General features: G+C 42.0%; 1 protein-coding gene across 2 annotated transcripts; it reads right to left on the bottom strand.

Moving 5' to 3' along the window:
• Window positions 1–469: 469 nt before the first annotated feature.
• Window positions 470–18,362, bottom strand: CCDC187 (coiled-coil domain containing 187). 2 transcript variants are annotated; one of them, XM_041484035.1, is made up of 17 exons: window positions 18,265–18,362; window positions 17,924–18,117; window positions 12,306–12,403; window positions 11,848–11,958; window positions 11,449–11,561; window positions 10,837–10,970; window positions 10,229–10,353; window positions 9,919–10,106; window positions 9,083–9,170; window positions 8,116–8,330; window positions 6,788–6,971; window positions 6,439–6,601; window positions 3,374–5,715; window positions 2,679–3,020; window positions 2,195–2,338; window positions 1,649–1,774; window positions 470–1,364 (listed from the first exon to the last, which is right to left on the bottom strand). In XM_041484035.1, the coding sequence occupies exons 2-17, from the start codon at window positions 18,039–18,041 to the stop codon at window positions 1,179–1,181; spliced, it is 4,677 nt and encodes a 1,558-aa protein (XP_041339969.1). In that variant the 5' UTR covers window positions 18,042–18,117; window positions 18,265–18,362; the 3' UTR covers window positions 470–1,178. The 2 variants fall into 2 exon arrangements, with proteins under 2 accessions (XP_041339969.1, XP_041339970.1); XM_041484036.1 differs by lacking the exon at window positions 1,649–1,774.
• Between the last annotated feature and the right edge of the window lie 1,130 nt (window positions 18,363–19,492).

The raw sequence follows: 19,492 nt of genomic DNA, 5'->3' as shown, positions 1-19,492 counted from the left end.
CCAAACACAGGGATCCTGCTGCTGTAAAACCAGTGTGAGAATAAACTGAAGATTCAGAGTGCTGCAATTTATAGATTTGTCATTGTATCCAACAGTCCAAGTCCAGAAGAAAAAAAAAATGAGTTAAATTCTGCTATAAACTGACAACAAGAAAACAAGTAACTTATGTGGATTAACTAATCAATGAGGATAAAGTCAGAGACAAAGAAATGTACCACTAGAGACATGAAAATAGTTTATAGGATAAGATCACCAGTTAAGGCACTGGGGGCAGAAGTTGCCTTTTTGTTTCTGTTCATATGGCAACAAGCAGGGGAGGGTTTAATGTGCCCAGCAAAACAAAGCAAAAATGCACCCATTCACTGCTGAGAAGAGCAGTGTGTGCAAGATAATCTGTAATTCTAAGTGATTTCAGTGAAAATAAATAAACAAAATAAGCCATTTGTATCATATTTTATTCAGAAAACAAGTACAAAAAACAGTTAAGCCAACAGTATTTAAAAATACAAACATAAAATGTCTTTCTATTCCCCAAGCAGATTTTAAGTATTGTATTTTTAAATCTTAAATTTATCTATAATTTATCTTTATTGATCCTGATTTTAATTTTATTTGGAAGACACTCTGAATGAATGGGATTGGAAAAAATCTGATCTCTTTACAATCAATTATTCAACAATGAACAGTTTCTGAATTCCAGTAAGAAATATTTGCACAGTATTTATTTTAAAAAGAACTAACAAAAATTTGATTTTCTCAATACAAAATAGGTGGGACCACAGCAATTAGCATAGGGAACAATTACCATGCTGAGGAAATGCTTCCATTTCCTTGTCAAAATCTTGATTTTTTTCAGCTTTGCCAATACAAAAGCACTATTGATTTCCTCTCTTTTGTCTATTAAAGTACATTCTCAGTACCCCACATTTGGATATTGTAAAAAATTCAATGAGCTCCTGTGAATTGCATGATAAATAACCCAAGTGCAGGCACACATCTAGTTAGGAATTGAAGGTGCTGATAGAAAAATCTCCAATTTAAAGTGCATCACATTAGTATTTACTTCATTTGCATAAAATTATAGACATTTAACCTGATTGTCTGGCTCCAGGTCCTGCCATTCCCTGTGCCACCTCTCTGAAGCCATCTCCAGGCTCCTTTTAACAGTTCCAAGTGTATTAAAGGAAAAAAGATGGTGCACAGTCACCTTTCAAACAGGCTTTTTTCAGATAAATCTTATTAAGAATTCTGATTGTATCAAGGATCAAGCTATCAAATATGGCTTCAGTCATCCTCATCTTCACTGTTAATTCATCATCACCATAGGAAGTCCACTGAGATTCTTCTTTGCGGAGCTCCTGGATCTAAAATAGAACATGGAAACAAATTTTTACTTCAAAAAAGAAGAGCTTCACAGAAGTACTGAGACACTGCAACTAATCCAACAGCTTTACATCTACATCATTATTTTTTTTCATTTAAACCACTCACAAGAGCTGGAAATACTGGATTATTAATTCAACTTTAAAAAGGCAGTAATTTGAAGTTCTGATGTTAATTTAAGTAAATGTGATTCTCACAAAAGGATGAGAATTTCTAGTTTGAATCTAGAGGAAATAAACAAATCCCCATTGGAAATTCTGCTTACCAGAATAAGGTCCACTCTGTCTCTCTTACAGTTTCCATACTTGGTCATATTTAGGTATTTTCTTTTCATTTCTAAGTCATTCTTTTCCAGGTTCATTATTTTAATAATTTCACCCTGAACAAACGTCTACAAAATAAAGAAGGCTGAAAAGAACTCTCCTCATAAGAATTCTGGTGCGGTTCCAGATGAGTGACAGGTGCCAGTGTGAAGATGCAGCTTTAAGTCCAGAAACATCCCAAAGTTCAGGGGACTGACCTAGAGGTAGCTGATCAATACTGGCCAACCAACACATTCTAATCATAATATTACACACAAAATAGTCACAATTAGGAGAGTTTAAAGGCCCATTCCCATTCTTAACTCCACACATATGGAATATTTCAATGAATCAGCTCAGTCCGTATTTGTTCAGACATTTCAGGGTGATGCTGTTTCTTCTCCCATCACCTCAGTTACATTACCATAATCCTCCCAAATTTCACATTTCTTTTTGCAATCTCTGCTCTTTTCACTTTTATTCCTGTACATTACATTGCCAGAACATACCTTGACATCACTGACATCTGCCCTTCTGCAGAGATGCCTGGAACAGGGAGATCCCACTTCTTTTTCCATCCATGGGAACATATTTGGCTTTGCACACTCTTGATATTCTGCACACAGCAACTCATGGCTCAAATCAAATATAACCTGTAACAAACTCAGCAGGACACTGAAGTCAGGAAAACTGGATTCCAGTCCCCAGCCTTCCATGGAACTTGGCCTTCCCTGAACAGACCCAAACCAGACACCGGGCCAGGTGTCCAAGGGCTTATGGTGGAACTCTAGCAAAACTCTGGAATCTTTGCAAGGATGTTTATTATACTGGAATTATTCTGCAGCAAATTGCAAAATACTCCTGGCAGTACCTTTCAGCGTCCCTTTAGTTATATTTTGTGTTAACAACTGGAATAACATTAAATATTAGCTAATATGATTCAGCCTCCAGAACACTACAAAAGGTAATTAACAGTTAGTGCTTTAAAAATACCTGATTATACATCCTCTTGCTTTCTGCTTCCAAATCATTCCCTGGGAGATCACTACATTCCAAGTACTTTGGCATGTTGATGTTCCTGAAATTTGATTTTATGTTCTCTGGGGTCCATAACTCTTCCACAGCATACGCAGACAAATTTTTAACATAAGAACTGTTGTGTGGTATCACAAGAGGAACTTCCACAGTTTTCTTCCAAGGAGCTGAGTGCCACTGGTCTAATTTATACAAGTGTTGCTTTTGTGTCTGTCTCACCAGCATGTTTTGGTCAGAATTAGGCTGATCAAAATCTTCAGAGCTTCCAAAAACACCAGCATCAAGGATTTTTAAAAGGAGCTTCAAGAGAGAAAAAGAAAAGACAGATATATTCCATCTTTTCAGATGTATTGAGATTATTAGCAACTGGTCAAGGTTACACTTAAAACCATTTTATTCATGGGCTCAAAGAAAGGCTTACTGATGTATTGTTAAAAATTCCAATAAAGAACTCCCATTTTCTTTGTTTGGACCATACATGTACTATCTAATGGACACAGAATAACTCCTTAGATAAGGAATGGGTCACATGAAGTGGGCAATCTGGTTCCTAACACTGATATAATTTCTATGGATGATGAAAAACTGGGCCACACAAATTCTTGCCTCTATAGACCCAGCACTTGAAATAAAAACTGTCTCACTGTACTTACAGGCAAAGTGGTTGGAGAAGTCTCTGGAGATAAATGAAGTATCTTGTCTGCTTTTGATCTGTGTTTTCTTTTAATCTTCTTATATTCTTTAACTGCATCATCTATAAATTTAGTTACAATTCTGTCTGTTACTGTGTGACAACCATGAATGCAAAGCGTATCAAAATCACCCAGTAAAACATCAGAAACCTTTGCTGATGGCTCAGATAAGGCAGCAACTGAATTTTCTTTGAGGGGAAATGGTTTCTGATTGTCTTCTTGCCTCAGGCCTTTGCCATAATTCATCATGTCTTTTTCAAAGGCACTTTTATATTTGTGTTGAGCTGTTTCAGAAAATGCAATTAAAATGTCAAACAGAAGTTTTTTACTGAGTTCACTTGCAATATCATCAGCAAGTTTAATTCTTTTCTGATCCTCTACCAAGCAACAAATATTTTTGCTTGTGTTTACCTCATCTGTCTTGCTTTTCTCTGGAAGAGCATCTGCAAATATGGTTTGTTTTATTTGTGCCAGTTCTGTTTTTTCTTTATGTGATCCCAAGCACATTAAGTTCTTTTGACAGAGGAATTCATTACAGTTACACTGGTTGGAATGGGGAAACTTTTGCCCTTTTCCACACAGCAAGGCAGTGTGTAACCCAGACTGGTTTTCTTTCACTTCTGAACCTCCTGCACTGTTTGTGTCTTCTGCTTTCTCCTCTGCACACACCACTCTCTGCTCATCATCTTCAGAATAGTTGCAGTCTCCTTTGAGGGAGTCATCATCATCATGGAAGGAGTCAGAGTCTTCATTCCCCATGGAACTGGAACTATTTTTGTTAACCCCAAACAGGTGTGAAATCTCATCAGGTCTGACAAAGACCCCACAGTGCTGAGCACACTCAAAATACTTCACCCCTTCATAAGTTCCAGCATTGTCACCTTCAGCTTTGTCCAGTGCAACACCAGCCCAGTGACCACTGCCAAAATGAGTCTGGCCTTTGAACATCAGAGTTCCAGGCTGGCTCTGCTTTACCAACACTCTGTCCCCAATTTCAAATGATGATAATGGGTCATCACTGTCCTCAGCACTGGGCGGCTTTTCACACATTTTGCGTTGTTTCATTGGGAATTCAGGACTTTTACTTCCACCAGAAGAATCTGTATTTGACACAGTCAGAAACTCCAAATGCTGCAAAGGCATCTCCTGTTCTCCCTGCTGGTTTTCTGAAAAGCAGCTGGAAAGAGCTGTAATAGATTGTTCTGAGAGACAATCATCCTGAGTTGAAAAAGCACCACTTGTCTCTGTACTGAGCAGGGGAAATTCTCCAGGCATGGTGTTATCAGGTAATGGGGGTAATGCATCCATTTCCAGTGATATATCTTCATCCGTGCCCTGACTAGGCTCTGAGCCTGTCACTTGTTCCAGTGGGGATGGGAAATCATCCGTGATGGAGGCAGGATCACCATTTTTCATTGCATCTGCACCTAAAGGGGGAGGAGGAAGATCTTCACTTGGAAATGACAAATCCTTTTTGTTAGAAGATGGCAAGTCAGCACTTCCAGAGGACAATACTTCACCCACAGGACAGAGCATTTCCGACAAGGTATCCTTGTCAGTTGGAGGGAGACCCTTATCACTACTGGAGGTTGCATCTGTGCATGAAGGGCTGGCAGCTTCATCATTCCCCAGTGTTGGGATCTCCTGAGAACAGGGTTTGTTTCTGCTGCAGCTTTGTGAGGCACCCAGGTGTGGCTCATCCACTCCCTCAGAAGGGTTTTCAGATTGGGAGGAATGTGCTGACTTGGTTCTGGAGGCATTTGCTTTGTCTGCTGGGATGAAGGAAAGCAGGTGATCAGTGCAGCCATGATCCAACACATCTCCAGAGTATTTCTGGGAGAGAGATGAAGTCTCAGCTCTGTCATCTTCAGGCAGCTCACGTTCATTGTGTTTGCCACTAGGTGATGTTTCCTTTCCATTACTTATTGCTATTGGCATGTCTTTTGAGAGATTAGCAAACACATCACCACTGTCACAGACAAACTCTTCTGGGACACTGACATCTGTGTCATCTCCATGTTTCAGCTCTAATTCTGGGTCTGAAACGGAACTTTTTGAGAAGCTGATCCAAACTGCAGACACTTTTTGAAATTCTGAGTGAGAAGAGTCTGATTTGGCACTTTCACATTGCAAAAAGAAGTTATTTGACTTGGATAATGGTTCCATGGAAGTTAATCCCTCAGAAAATACTTTTACATTTAGTTCATCAGAAGCTTCATGAGAAACATGGTCCAAATGCTTCAAACATTGACTGGCATCCACCTGATGGATCTCACAAGGAACAGGCACTTCCACTTCTTTAACTGGAACATTTAAAAGAATTTTTTTTAACAGCATTTAAAAGAAAAATATTTTATAGAAGAGCTTGCTGATAGATCACTTAGGACACTCAAATCTATCATGCTCCTCACTATGATATCTAGGGGTAAATTAGGAGTTGGACTTTATGATCCTTGTGGGTCCCTTCCAAATCAGGATATTCTATGATATGCAGAAAGATGGTTCATTAGAAAAGGGCCAGAAAGAGGAAATACTGCCACAATATGTAAATATTTATATTACAGAAATTATGCATACCCAGAACTATGTAAATGATATAACTGACTCATATATAAACAGACAGTTTTATTTTTCACCTGTCCTACTAAGAGTAAGAAATATGAACTGAGGATAAAACCTGGAGACAAAAATAACTCCAGCATGTCCTAAGTCTATCTTCAACTGATCTATGTTCTTTTAAAAAGAACAGCCTTAAATTCTTGAAAAATTGTATCAAAAGAGAGCAAATTGTTAATGACACAATCAGAGTAAGTTATGATTTTGTTCTGGGGAAGCAGTATAATCATATCTCCTAATAAACCTCAGAGAGATCCCCACCATCTTGCCCAGCAGTGATTTATACATTGGCTATAGTGAGCAAGACACTTTGGTAATAAATGAGAAGATTGTCTCTCTTTCTGTCTGGATTAAAATTTGATTGAAGTAGTTGAAACAGATTGGACATAATAGCATTAAATATGATTGACCTGTTCCTTCAAGAGTATTTTCTGCCTGAACCAGGCTTAAGTTACACCAAGTAGGAAGCATTCCCAAACCTTTCACTGGGTACTTTCTGCCACATGGATTAATATTTTCATTATCTTTAGAATCAGGGTTTGAAAGAAGTGCCTTGTCCTCCAGCACAGATTCCTAGAATGTAAACATTTAGGAGACAGAGTTAATGTCTTAAGGAAAAATTGCATATAACCAACACACTTATTTTGACCTCATGTTCCTAAGTGCCAAATGAGTCTTGGGCTGATCCTGTTTTAAGGGAAATATAATCTGGGACACCCTTTCTTTAGGCATTCATGGAATTCCAGAGGTGGGCCTTACCAGAAATACACACTTTTGGCCTTTTCTTGTAAAGAGTGTGGCTATAGGTTCCATTCCAGCTGAATTTGTAGGTTCCAGAGGTAAGAAAACATCATCCTGAGAATTAAGGGACTGTTCCAAACCTGGCAACTCCTCCACCTGTTTCTGGTGTTGTACCAGTGATTCCTTGTTCTCAGTAGAAAAGCTGTAAACAGTTAGACATGGAATGCTTTGTTCCTGATCAGTATAAAATATGAACATACCCATGCAGGGGGATAAATAGGATAATCACCATCTGCCCTCCTACACAGGACAGAGATCTAGGGACAATCAGCCAGAATTTGGGTGCATTTGATTCCACCAGTCCCTGGCTGCTGCAGACTGACACCAATATTCACTGTTCTCCTACGAGCAGCCTTGTCAGTAATAAGAAGTGAAAGCACAGCCAAGAAACCTTTTAAAGATTTCTCTGACTTGTAATCAATAACACCATGAATTATAGATCAGTTCCATGCAGGGATTTATTTGAAAGCCTTCCCCTGTGGGGACTTAAGTAAATGCACAAACCTGACTCACCACCCTGCTAAAGCTCTGGGTAACACTGAATGAAAGGGGGTTTTAATTCACATTGATAAATATATGTCTTTAACTGCTTTTTCTCTTCCTGAAGCAAACTATATTTTTGTTTGGAGCAGTGTGGATGTTGTGGGGCTCTCATTCACACTGCTCAGCTCCTCCAGCCCAGCAGGAAGCAGACAGGGATGCTCCAGGGGAACAGCAGGATGGGGATTTCTCAGTCTGACTAAACTCCTGAATTATATCTCACTGTAGGATTTTACATGACACCTCTGTGCTTCAGTTTAAGCCTAAAATTTAGCCCTGTGTATTACAAAATCCTTCTCTGGTTAAATCCTTAGTGAAGCACAGACCAGCTCTGAGGGGCTGAGTGATACAAAGGCTCAGAGCCAGAGGGTGACAAAGGAGTGAATTTCCCCAATTAAATCAATACTTTTCTACTCATTCCATATGGGTATTGTGAAGCCTAATTAATATATAGTTGCAAAGTGTTTGGGTTTGTAGTTAAAAGCCACCATGAAAGCATGAACTATCATTAGCAGTTGTGTGGCATCATTAAAGATGCCCTGAGGAACTCACCAATTGGGACAGAATGATAAGCAGTGATCTTGACTTGTCAACTGCTTGAACACAGAAGTTGGAAAAATTTATTATTATACACTCCCTCTTTGGAGTATCTAAAGCTCACACAATTATCTAGGACATACCTGTCTCCATTTTCTCCACTGGATTTGATCTTACCTTCAGCAATCATGGAGAAAGGTTTTACTTACCCCTCATATTTCTTGCTCTTTTTATGCTTTAGCTGGACACAATTGTCTTTACTCCCTGACTTCACCACTTCCTGCTTCCCAGCCAAACTGTGCAGCTTTTCCTGGAGTTGTGCTGTTGAATGCTGCATCATTAAGATTTCTCTCTGCTGCTTTAATAAAAGCTTCCTTTCTTGATGGGCTGCCCTGTGGATGTTTTTCAGGTGCTGGATTTCTGCCTAAACAAAGCAGAGAAAGAAAGGAGCATAACAGAGTGAAGATAACGAAGAGCTATACTTAAAAATATGTATAATGTCTCTTCATATAGGGAACTATTAATCCCAAAATACCCTGAAAACTCAATAGTTTCCTTTTTTATAAAAAATTTGCAGTTTTATTTTTCAACAGGGGTTTCACCTGTGAAAACTGGTGGCAGGTAAAGGAATGTTTTGATGGGGTGTCAAGTGGTGAGACCTTTAAAAATTAATTGTCTTCAGATCATTCAAAACTACAGGGTGCTTGTGGTTTGCACTAGGAATTCCTTTACTTAAATGAGAGGCTCACACTATGTAAGGAGCAGGACAGACATTTTCTCACTACCAAGTGTAATTATGAATCTAGCATAGTGGAATAACTGAGACTATAAAATTAGCTGTCAGATTAATTTAATATATTTCAACATCACAAGCATAAATCAGTGGACACCTACATTATATGACCTGTTTGTTATGGCATAAATAGAAAAATCCACAATAACAGTGAGGTAGCAGAAGAGGGAAAAAAAAAAAAAAAGATGTTTTCTTTTATCCAAGATTTACAGACTGCTGACTTTGGCACAAAAGCCACCTCACTGTGGGTATGTAGGAAACACACAGAATAATGGATGCAAAGTAATAGTTTTTTTTGAACACAAAGCCCACTTGCTCCAGCAACTCCAGACACCTCCCTGTGGATATGAGATGAATGCCACCTCCTCTCACTGCAGCATTACCTGCTCCAGTTTCAGCTCCATCAGGATTTTGTGCTGCTTTGCTGCCATGGCAGAGGCTCCTGTACTATCCTGCAGGTTTTCCAGGACACTGGAGATCACAAGGATGAGAATCAGAGTCATATCATTAAATGCCTTGAATCTATGGATGGGATGAGAGCAAAGCTCCTCTCCAAGCAGATGTAGGTATGGAAGGCTCTGCAGAAAGCTCTAATGAACTTGAAAAATATCTCACCACTCTGGGGCTGTGATGCCTGGACCTCTCCTGAAGCAAATGGAGTCTCTTGAGCACTGGGGGGTTCCTCACAGTGTCTCAGTGTGGTCAGTGCTGAGGGACACCCCTCACCATCCATCTCTGAGGGCTTCTCACCCTGGTCGGTGCTGAGGGACACCCCTCACCATCCATCTCTGAGGGCTTCTCACCCTGGTCAGTGCTGAGGGACACCCTTCAACATCCATCCCTGAGGGCTCCTCACCCTGGTCAGTGCTGAGGGACACCCCTCACTCTCCCTGAGAGCCCCTTATCCTCATCAGTGCTGAGGAATGCCCCTCACTGCCCCGAGGGCTCCTTATCCTCATTAGCACTGAGGGACGCCCTCAGCATCCATCCCTGAGGGCACCTCAGCACAGTTGGTGCATCACCCACCACAGAGGAGGCTGCAACAGAAGCTCAAATCTGCTCTGGAGACACTAAAACCATGCAGGCTCCTTTCCTCTCCTAATTTTTTACTTGTTACTTGCTTTCTAAGAAGATTTTACATTTACTGTGTTTCCCTGAAAGGAGGAAAAGCAGTCCTGGCCTAGCAGGCCTCCAGCGCTGGTGCCCCCGTGGCCCTCACCGTCTCTGGTGGCCCAGCCAGGCCAGCTCGGCCCTGGCCCTCTCCCGCAGAGCCTTTCTCCGGAGCCGCAGGAGCACTGCCTGGTGCCGAGCCCACAGCTCCTCTGCCCTCAGGCTCTGCTCCACCACAGCCAGGCTGGAACCACGGAAGTTGCTGGAGCTTCTGAAGCGTGGAATGGCTGCGCTCCACTGGGGACAGAGCAGAGTATTGGCATCATCAGGTGAACAGTTTGATAGAGGGACTAAAACCAAAAAACCAACCAACCCGGAGACAGAAACGCTCCTCAGACTGTTTCAAGAGCTGGTGTTACCTGGCTGTTGGAGCTGGCCTGGTCACTGCTGTCCTCAGAGCTGTCCCAAGTCTCCCCATGGGGCAGATTCACCCAAGGTGACAACAGATTCGAGGTGTGATGGCTGTGCTGTGACTGCCTGTGATCTGCTGGCAGAGATCCCAAGGCAAAGAGTTAATGTCGCCAAAAATAAAATAACTGAAAGGAAAAGACACAAAAAACAACTCCCCCAGTACAAGTTAACATCTGTTTCTAAACTCAAGGTGCCTTTGGCAAATATTTGTCAGCCGAGCCTGTGCACTGCCCTCAGCAGGAGCTGGAGGAGTCATGCCTCAGCTGTTCACTTCCAGGAACAAGGTATGGACATCAACCTCCCTTACAAGTAAAATCATGGCAAACAGGTAAAAATTTAAAAGGGGGCCCATTGATAGGGTAAATAACTCTCAGCTCCCAACAAGATTGTCTTAGCAGGGCCAGGAGTACAAAGGAATGTGGCCATAGTTTAAATATGCATAATGAATATAAATATTCAGGTTAAAGCTTTCAAAATTAGTTAGAAAGCTGTGTTCCAGGCCAGGTTGAATGGGGCATTTTCCCAATACCACTAAATCCTTTAATGTCTCGTTCACCTCCTTGAAGCACTAGGCAGTATGAACCTCCTCCTCCTAAAGGTTTTCTTTCTCCCAATATTTTGGGATCCACTGGATTGGGATCTCTTTCTATCTTCAATGCAGAGTGTCTCAGTGAACCCATCTCTTGATTACTGAAGGTAAGAAAAAGGAAATATTTTCTTACTGCAGTCAGAAATATTATTTCAATTCCTTCTTTCACATCCAAGTCCTCCATGGAAACTGAATCTTTTCAAACCAAAATGCTGCTCATTTTTATGTGATACTGAAAGTTTTACCTGTGCAAAGGTGCCTTTCTGGTAATTGCATCCATAAGACCCTGGAAGCAATTCTCAAGTCTTTATGCCACTTTAAAAATGCACATACAATATTCTAATTTATATCAAGGGTATGACAGTAAAGCAAAATGAAGAAAATTATACTTTTCACACAAGTTTCAGAGGGGTTTCTACTTTTCTAAAAGTGCAAGATCTCCCACAACATTGGAAAGGTGTTAATACTGTAGTATGAGCACAAATCAGAGTTAAAAAGACTATAGAGCAATTACTTTAGTGCCCCAAAATAGTAATATAGCCAAACCACAAATCCTTGGAGTGCCTCACTGTATCCTACCTCCTGTAGCTGCCAGCAGCAAGGTCACCTTCCTGCCAGTGTCCTCTCTGTGTCTGCCCTGTGTGGTAAGGTCTTGTCACAGCAGGATCACTGCCTTTGGAATTCCTGCTCTCCTGCACACACACAAATTGTCGCACGTCTCAATGATCTGAATTATTTGAAAAGCAAAACATTTAAACCTTTTTTCCTCATCTTCTTTGGAAAACCTCTGGTTGTAGACAATGCTTTTCCCATGCCAACAATTCCTAAAGAGTTGATTCACTAATGGGCTGGGAGAAAGCTCTGTGGGCATGTGAGAGTAAGGTGCTACAGCAGCTCACAAATTGCTGTGTGTTTGGAACTGCTCTCATGAGAGTTGGGGCTAGAGGTGTTAAGCCAGGATCTGAAATGATAACTTACCTCAGAACTGAGGTGCAGCAGGCCCCTCAAAAACCTGTGGCTTTCCTCAACCTCTTGCTTTGCCTTCTCCCTCAGCACCAAAAGCCGATGTTTCTGCTGCTGCTGCTGGAGCTGTGTTAGGAAGTGACACATTATAAATGGTATCTCCAACCAGGTGACACAACGCCTGAGAGCTGGGGGGCAAAGGGCAGGACAGGAGCTGCACAGCCAGCTCCTGTCACATCCTGCTGCCCTGGGCAAGTACAGCAACATCCTCTTACCCACAGGAGCTACACTGATGTCTCCAAACAGCAGATGAGGGCTGGCACCTCACCTTAGGGTTTATAAACCTGACTCAGAGCAGATGATGCCAACTGATTATGGCCTAAGCACACCTGAATCTAGGGATAGGGAGCACTTTTTCCCTGGGACAGCAGAACTGGAATTCCCTTTTCTCATTACACTGGTTTCCTACTGACCTTCATTTTGTGAGCCAGCAGTAAGGAGGTTTGCCTCAAAATGTCCAGGTGTCTCCTGTGTTTGTCCTCCAGCTCTGTGCTGCCAAAATCTCCCTCACCTGCAGAAGTTTAGGGGATCATCACAAGGGGAATGTATACATTGTTCCAACTGCATTTTCCTTTGAATCCTCCCTGGGCCTATTTTTGGAAGCCTCCTACATCTGACATCTGCCTTTATTACTGAAATAACTTCTCTGCATACATTTACCTCTTCCACCATAACTGGAGGAGGAAAATGTCAGTACCTACATCCTGTCAAGAAATGGGTTAGCACAAAGTCCTGGAAGTATTTGAAACTGTCAGGACTTAAGAAGAGAGGAATGAGGAACAATTCCTGTTCTAAGACTGAATTTCAGAGTGTGGGTTATTGTCACTCTTGATCCCATTGCTCTTTTGCTGCACCAACAGGATCACAGCCACTGGGTACAAAAGAAAAAATTCCCAACATTGTGACAAGGTTTCCCAAGTGAAAAAAGGTCACTTTTCTGGGAACTTGAGGAGCATCCTGCATGTCCCCTCCATCTGCATTGGGATGTAGGCTGCTTCCTCTCTGTTTTGTCACAGAGGGACACAAACCCCTGGAAAAAATCTTTCATTTTAAAGTGGGAAGTTTCCCCTCTTGCTCCAGGTTCACCTTTTTCACTGCTACTTCCTTACTGCACCTCCCCTGCCTGTGTGTGACAATGCAGCTGATATTATGTTTACCAGTGAAATGTTCTTGGCTGCTTGAGCTTCTCAATTGAATTGCTCAGCTTATGCAAACAGGTTGTGTGTTTATTCTGTGCTGTGCTACTGTCACAGCAACCAGAGTCATAAAAGAATGGAAGTGTGGGTCATAAATAGAAATAGGTTTGATTTGGAAACTTGAGATAAAATCTCTGTCTCTATCCAGGTCACCTGAATCCAAATCACCCCATGGTGCAGGATAAGCCCATGACATGCAGAGTTTGTGTTTGTTTTACAGACTGAAGGGAAGGAGCAGAGATGTGGGCTTGTTTGCATGCCAGGATGAGTTTTGTGTTTATGTGGGTGTGAGTGAAATAAAATATTAAATCTTTGAGCCTGATGCAGATTTTCTATTAGAATGCTGCTCTGTTTTTATAAACACCTTGATTGCAGATTTCACTTTCCTCCTACAGTGGTACTGTACAAGGCTTCTTTTAACGCCTTCCTTTTCAGAGTCAACAGCCTGGATGGAAATCTCATCCTTTCTTTTGGAAATGGGCCTCTCCTGGTTTTGGAGGGTGGTTTGGAAAGGCAAAATCACAATAAATTATCTAGACGTGCCAAATTAAGAGTTCATAGTTTCAGAAAGAATTTTCATTTTAGCCAGTCTTTCTAATTTTGAGGACTGAGTCAGACTCCTTAATGCTGATAGTTGACTAGAGGTGATTTTGTGCAATGACCTATTTAGGAAAATGGAGTGGATGGAAAAGCTGGGTTTTGTACACGGAAGTTTTATTAGTGGTTTTAAGCAATGCAATAGAAAAAAAAGACAAGTGAACAATTCTTCAGTGGGTCCACAGCAGCACTTTCAAAAGCTCCTTCAATAGTAACAAATAAGGTCATTCTACAAAAAAAGTTGCAAGCTATATTTATTGATGCTAAGTTGTCTGAGTAGCTTTTAATGTTAATATCTGTGCCAGTCAGAAATATGATTATCTATTAGGATATAATTTAAAACCTGACAAATATTTTCAATTTGTGCTTCACACTGAACAATGCTCTTGTTATTCTGACTAAAGCCCAACCACTGGTATTGACCTCAAAGTGATTAAAAAGTTTGCTCTGATCTCTTTTCCCTTCTTTTGAATGTAATTTTCCTAATTGTGGCTATTTCCAGATGCATTTCTTGTGTTGCAACATCCTGCATTAAAGAAAATACCATCTGGCTAAACTTCACGTCCTTTTAGGTGATGATGAATGGCATTTACTGCCTACCCAGATAGCTTCAATGTGCATACACTCAGCCTTGTGAAAAAAAATGCTATTTATTAAATCACTTTCCGCTGCACCTGCAGAATCTCAGCAAAGCCCTGTAGAATCTCCCTGACATGTAATTAAAAAAGCCAGGCTAAAAGTCTCATTTTTCTAATCACTTGAAGCAAGGCAGAAGCATTTACTGCTGCTTTACTCAAGGACAGCTTTTTCTCTTTCTGCCCATGTCAGCAATCAGACCAACCCAGTTATTATAAAAATACATAGTTGCAACTTTAACTGTAAGCACGACTTTGTCTGCATTATTGCCTGGAGGTGTAGGAATATGGGGTGTAAAGTGTCCTGAAATGCTGCTGTGGAGTGCAGCAGCAGATCCAGAAGGAATTTCCCCATTAGCCCCCATTTGGGCAGTCCTTCCCCTCTCCAAATTTACCATGTTAGCTCAATTGTTTTATTATTTCAGGGTGCTCTCCAGGTAAGGTGAGAAACCACCCAGACTTCAGCACTCTCTGTGCAGGAAAGGACCTGCAGTGATGACAGGCAAAAGGAGAGGAAGAAAAGAGGTTTGGTAACTTCTGATCACAAAGGGCAGTTTGGCCCTTCACAAGACCTGGGAGCCCCGAGCAATCCCCCAGCAAGAGACTCTCAGTGTGAAGGCTCTGCCTGGTCCCTCAGGAAATCCATGGGCTGAGCTGCACTCTGGAGTACCTTGGAGAATCTGTATTTCCACAGCTGCTGGATCAGGTCCTTCTCTCCTCTCTAAACACGTCTGGCATCCTGCTTGGCACTGAGGAGTGGCTGCTTACCAAACAAGGGGATTAATGTGGCCTGTGCTGCTCCTGTGCTCTGCATATTTTGTATTTATGTCTAAATCCTCTGGTGTGGAGGGCTGGCCTGAGTTCAGCTCCCAGCCAGATGTTGCAGCACATGGCAGTGTCTCACCCTGCTGCTGCCCCTTGTCACACGGAGCTGCAGGGCAGCTCTTGGCTCAGGATAGCAACAGAGCTGGGCCTGAACCTGGACCTAACCAGAATCCTGAATTTCCGTGGAATGGTCCTTCTGTTCCTCATCAGTTATTCTAAACTCTCTCAGTCAGTGACAACATCATTGCAGACAACTCCAGGGGTGCTGAAGGCAGGGCTGGAGCTCACTGGAGGTGTGGGAATTACAAAATACAGCCAGGATCCTGGAGGGAACATGAAGAGCTGCCTCAGCTCAACACTCTCCATCAGAGCACAATTAGCTGAAGCCACGCTGATACATTTCTGTGCTTATTCCACTAATTTAATAATTTCTCCCTCTTCTAGAAGCAAGAAGGCAGCTCCCTCTAGTGACACAAGAAAATATGTCAATCAGCAGTTTAGGGGAAAGATGATACATATAAATACATTTTCCTTGTAGTTCAGGTTAAAATTCTGCATTTCAAGAACAATGGGAAACATTCCATTTGCTTTCCTAATGCAAATTATTTTAAAGAATTAGCCATGATTAAGCTTCAACATTTAGAAAATACTTTTTAAACAATTAGTTTCAGCTTAAGTGTTGATATCTCCCAAATACAAAAAAAAAAAAAAAAAAAAAGGAAACAAAAAGTCTGCTCTGATGAAATGAGATTTCTGGCTCATTCAGTCCAATCCATTTCAAAGGCCATTCCCTAGACTGCAGGAAGGCGCACAGGCAAAATGTTGGGGTTTTAAAAAATCATATAGTTCTCTTATTTAATAGAAATACAGAAATTTGGATACTGTGAGCTGTATACAGAGGACATGCTGGAGTAGCAAGGAGAGGACAGTTCATCTCCTCAGCTCCCTGTGGGAGAGCCCTGGTGGCTTGGCAGGAATGACAGAAAGATTTTTACAAAGTACTGTAATATGCAAAGTCCTTCCTTATCAGCTTACTGCTTATAGCAAGTTTTGTGCCTAAACTGATGAGAAATTCATGTAAGTGAAATACTTCCCAACACTACCTGTGGAGACAATTTTTGCTCACCACAGCATGAGCTTACAGGATTTGCAATCCTAGGTTTTATACTGGCTGTGTTTAAAAAGAAAATTCAACAATTCAGGACAAGTTCACTGTCTTACCCCAGGCAGTAAGTAAATATTCTGTGAATATCTTCTCTCTGCTTTAAGATGTTTGAAATGAAATTTGTTATTTTGCCAAGTGTGTTTACTACAGAAAATCTTTCTTTGGCACAGCAGTGGATGGCCAGGTGATGTGTGTCCCTCTGAAAGGTAAATATGTGCATTTGGCAGCAGTTGCAGAATTACACCTCATTATGTTGCATGTGCACGGTGACTCCTGTGTCCCATGAAAGGACAGAGCCAACTGCTGGGTGATGCCTTGAGCAGACAATGCAGCCTCAGTCTGAACGCCCTGTCCCTGCTCTGGGTGGTGACAGAGCCACTTGTGACCCATATTTCAAACCCAGTTTGTGCTGAGCACGACAGTTCTGTGCCTCCTGTGCAGCAGCGTGGCCACGGTGGGAGCGCTGCTTCCCAGTGCAGCCTTGGCCTGGCAGCTCCTGCAAATGCTCGGGGAAGGGAGAGGTTTCTCCTGGCACAGACACGAGGCAGCAGCTCCTATTGTTCCTCTGGTGAATAGTGGGTGGCTGGGCCTTGCAGAATTGGGGCCCTCAGTTATTAATAGTAAATAAATAGGTTGTCTTTCGCTTAGGATAAAACACTTCAGACAACGGCCTTGCTGCCATATCGTCTAAGATGCCCTCCTGGTCACTGGGGGGGGAGGGAGAAGCACAGTAAACAATGCTGGCTTCTCCACCACCCCAAAATCCAATATGATGTATAAAATGTTGTGAGGAAAACAATGAAGAATCCTTAATAAGAGCAAAGGCTTTTTGTAAGTACCCTCTTTGAGGAAAGGTTATCTGATCTTGTTCTTTTGTCTCGGAAAAGCCCTTAAAACAATGCACCATCTGCTCCTGTTTGGTGGGAGCAGGCAGAGATCTCTTCAGACAGAGAGGTCTGCACGCTACTGGTCGGCTTTTAACCCTTTCAGCCACAAACTTTCTCTTGTTTCCGTGCAAACCTCTGCTCCTGGCAGACATGGCCATGCCCTGCACCCCTGGCCAGCCCCGAGCACCCTGCAGCACATCCCTCCATTCTCCCTGCACCCTGCCCATGTGGTGTGCCTTGATGTCTCTTGCTGTCCAAGCAGGACAATATCCCACACTGCTGGGATGGGGTAATTATGAAGAGTTAATTGTAAGGCTCCCAGAGACCTTCAGATGAAGCTGTGAGGTGCTGAAAATGTCTCTGAGCTAAATGGGGTTTGCTCCACCTGTAGCTGTCACAGTGAGCTGAATTCACACCTGTGACAGCACAGCATGGAAAAGGCAAAGAGCTTCTGCATTTTATGCAATTTTAATAATAACTCCATATAATCTCTTAGATTGTGCATGAATGTTGAGAGGACAACTTTTCAAGCACTCCTTTTTCACCTTTGAATTCTGGAAGAGAACTATCTATTTGAAATTCCCCCTCACCCCAGAAGATTTTTCAGCCCTAGCCAGAACCATCATCAAGAATTCTGTTGCAATGAGGGACTGTTCATTCTATTGCCACAGCACAAGAAATATTTCGGGAGGGCACTGAGTGACCCTCTGGGAGATGTCACCTTACCCAAGTCCTGCTCAAAGCTGCCAGTGCTCAGAGTGGCAGAGGGCTGGAAGCTCAGGCTGTCCCAGATCCTCAGGCTGTCCCAGATCCTCAGGCTCTCTCCAGGAGATGGGTTGGCCATTTCCTCTTGGTTCTGAACTTTCAAAGCAGTCTCACATCCGCATTGATCCCTCCGTGCTGTGAGCTCTCCCTGCGGGCTGTGTCAAGGTAACAACAACAATTACTAAGGTTTTGAGATGTGTATAAAGCAATGTTTTGAACCTAAAAAAAAAAAGGTTATTTCATTTAAACAGAACTATTACATTTTGTCAAATGGAAACAAAAGGCTCCCTGAGAAGTCATACCTGGCAATGAACAAAATCTTCTGTCTTGTACCTTGATGCTGTCAGGAAAGCTAACAACACTCATTTTTACCTACTCTGATTACTGCTGGGTATTTTTCAACCTGGTGGCAAACACAAACAACAACCTTGCAATGCGGAAGCTTAATTTATGGGGGCTGCATTGTACAATCCGTGCCATTGTTGGGACTTGGTTGCACAATCCAGCTCTGAACCTTGGCAAAGAAATCTGTTTAGAAACACAAAGTCCTGAACTCTGTTCTAGTGTTTCTGGGACTTGTGCTGAGCATGGCTGTGGCCCAACTAAGATCTGGGAGTGATACATATACTTTAATATTTCAAAACATTGTCAGCTCCAAGTCCCTCAGATGAAGACCTCAGCTAGCTGATTTTACTTTGTTTTGGTCTGCAACTATCTGAGCTTAACTAAAAAGATTAAGAAAGAAGGTGTGAAAATGGGCATTTATTGATCAAGCCTCAGCTGAACCACACGCAGGGACACTGAGACACTGAAATGGTGACAGATGTTTTCTTTTTTATACAGAAAAATGAACGTGGAATTTTTTTTTATCAGCAATCAGCTTAGGGAAATCTTATTTCATTTTTCTCATTAATAAGCTTTTCTTTGTTTTTCATGACCCAGAAACTGCTAAAACGATTAGTACAGCTTCCACTAACGCGTCTTGGATGTAGTCTTCAGAAAGTGGGAGCAAAGGTGCATGAGAGAGAAAGAACAGAGGAAACAGAGATTTCTTACAAAACAGTTCTAATATTCATTGGTTAAATGTGCTGAGTTTTGTCTCTGCAATTGTGTTGTGATGGTTTTTTAGGCACTGTTCTCTTTGGCTTTTGGCAAATGCCTCCTCTGCTTGGGGAGACTGATGCCAAGGTTTGTGTCCTGGGAAGGGCATCAGTAGAAATTAATGCAGATTCTACAGAAAACACTGGGTTTCCACAGGAGGGGTCAGCAACACCTGCCCTCCAGACACAGCCAGCTCTGCATAAACCACCAAAACTCCCAGATGAGGCTCTTTGGGTTTGCACTGAAGAGAAAGCATTGCTGAGTCCACGGGAGGAGGCAGATCCAACAGGTGACTCTCCAGCCACCACCCTCTGTCCCAGTCCCTGGAGCCACCCAGAGCACTTTCAAATCTGAACTTACAGCAAAAACCTGATGATGTTTTTGACTCTCGAGAGTGTAACCACTTATAGAGGCAACTGAAACAAAATA

Source organism: Pyrgilauda ruficollis, unplaced genomic scaffold (genome assembly GCF_017590135.1).
Source record: "Pyrgilauda ruficollis isolate IOZ18807 unplaced genomic scaffold, ASM1759013v1 scaffold62, whole genome shotgun sequence".
Lineage (NCBI taxonomy): Eukaryota > Metazoa > Chordata > Aves > Passeriformes > Passeridae > Pyrgilauda > Pyrgilauda ruficollis.
This window is presented reverse-complemented; position numbering and strand designations above follow the sequence as displayed.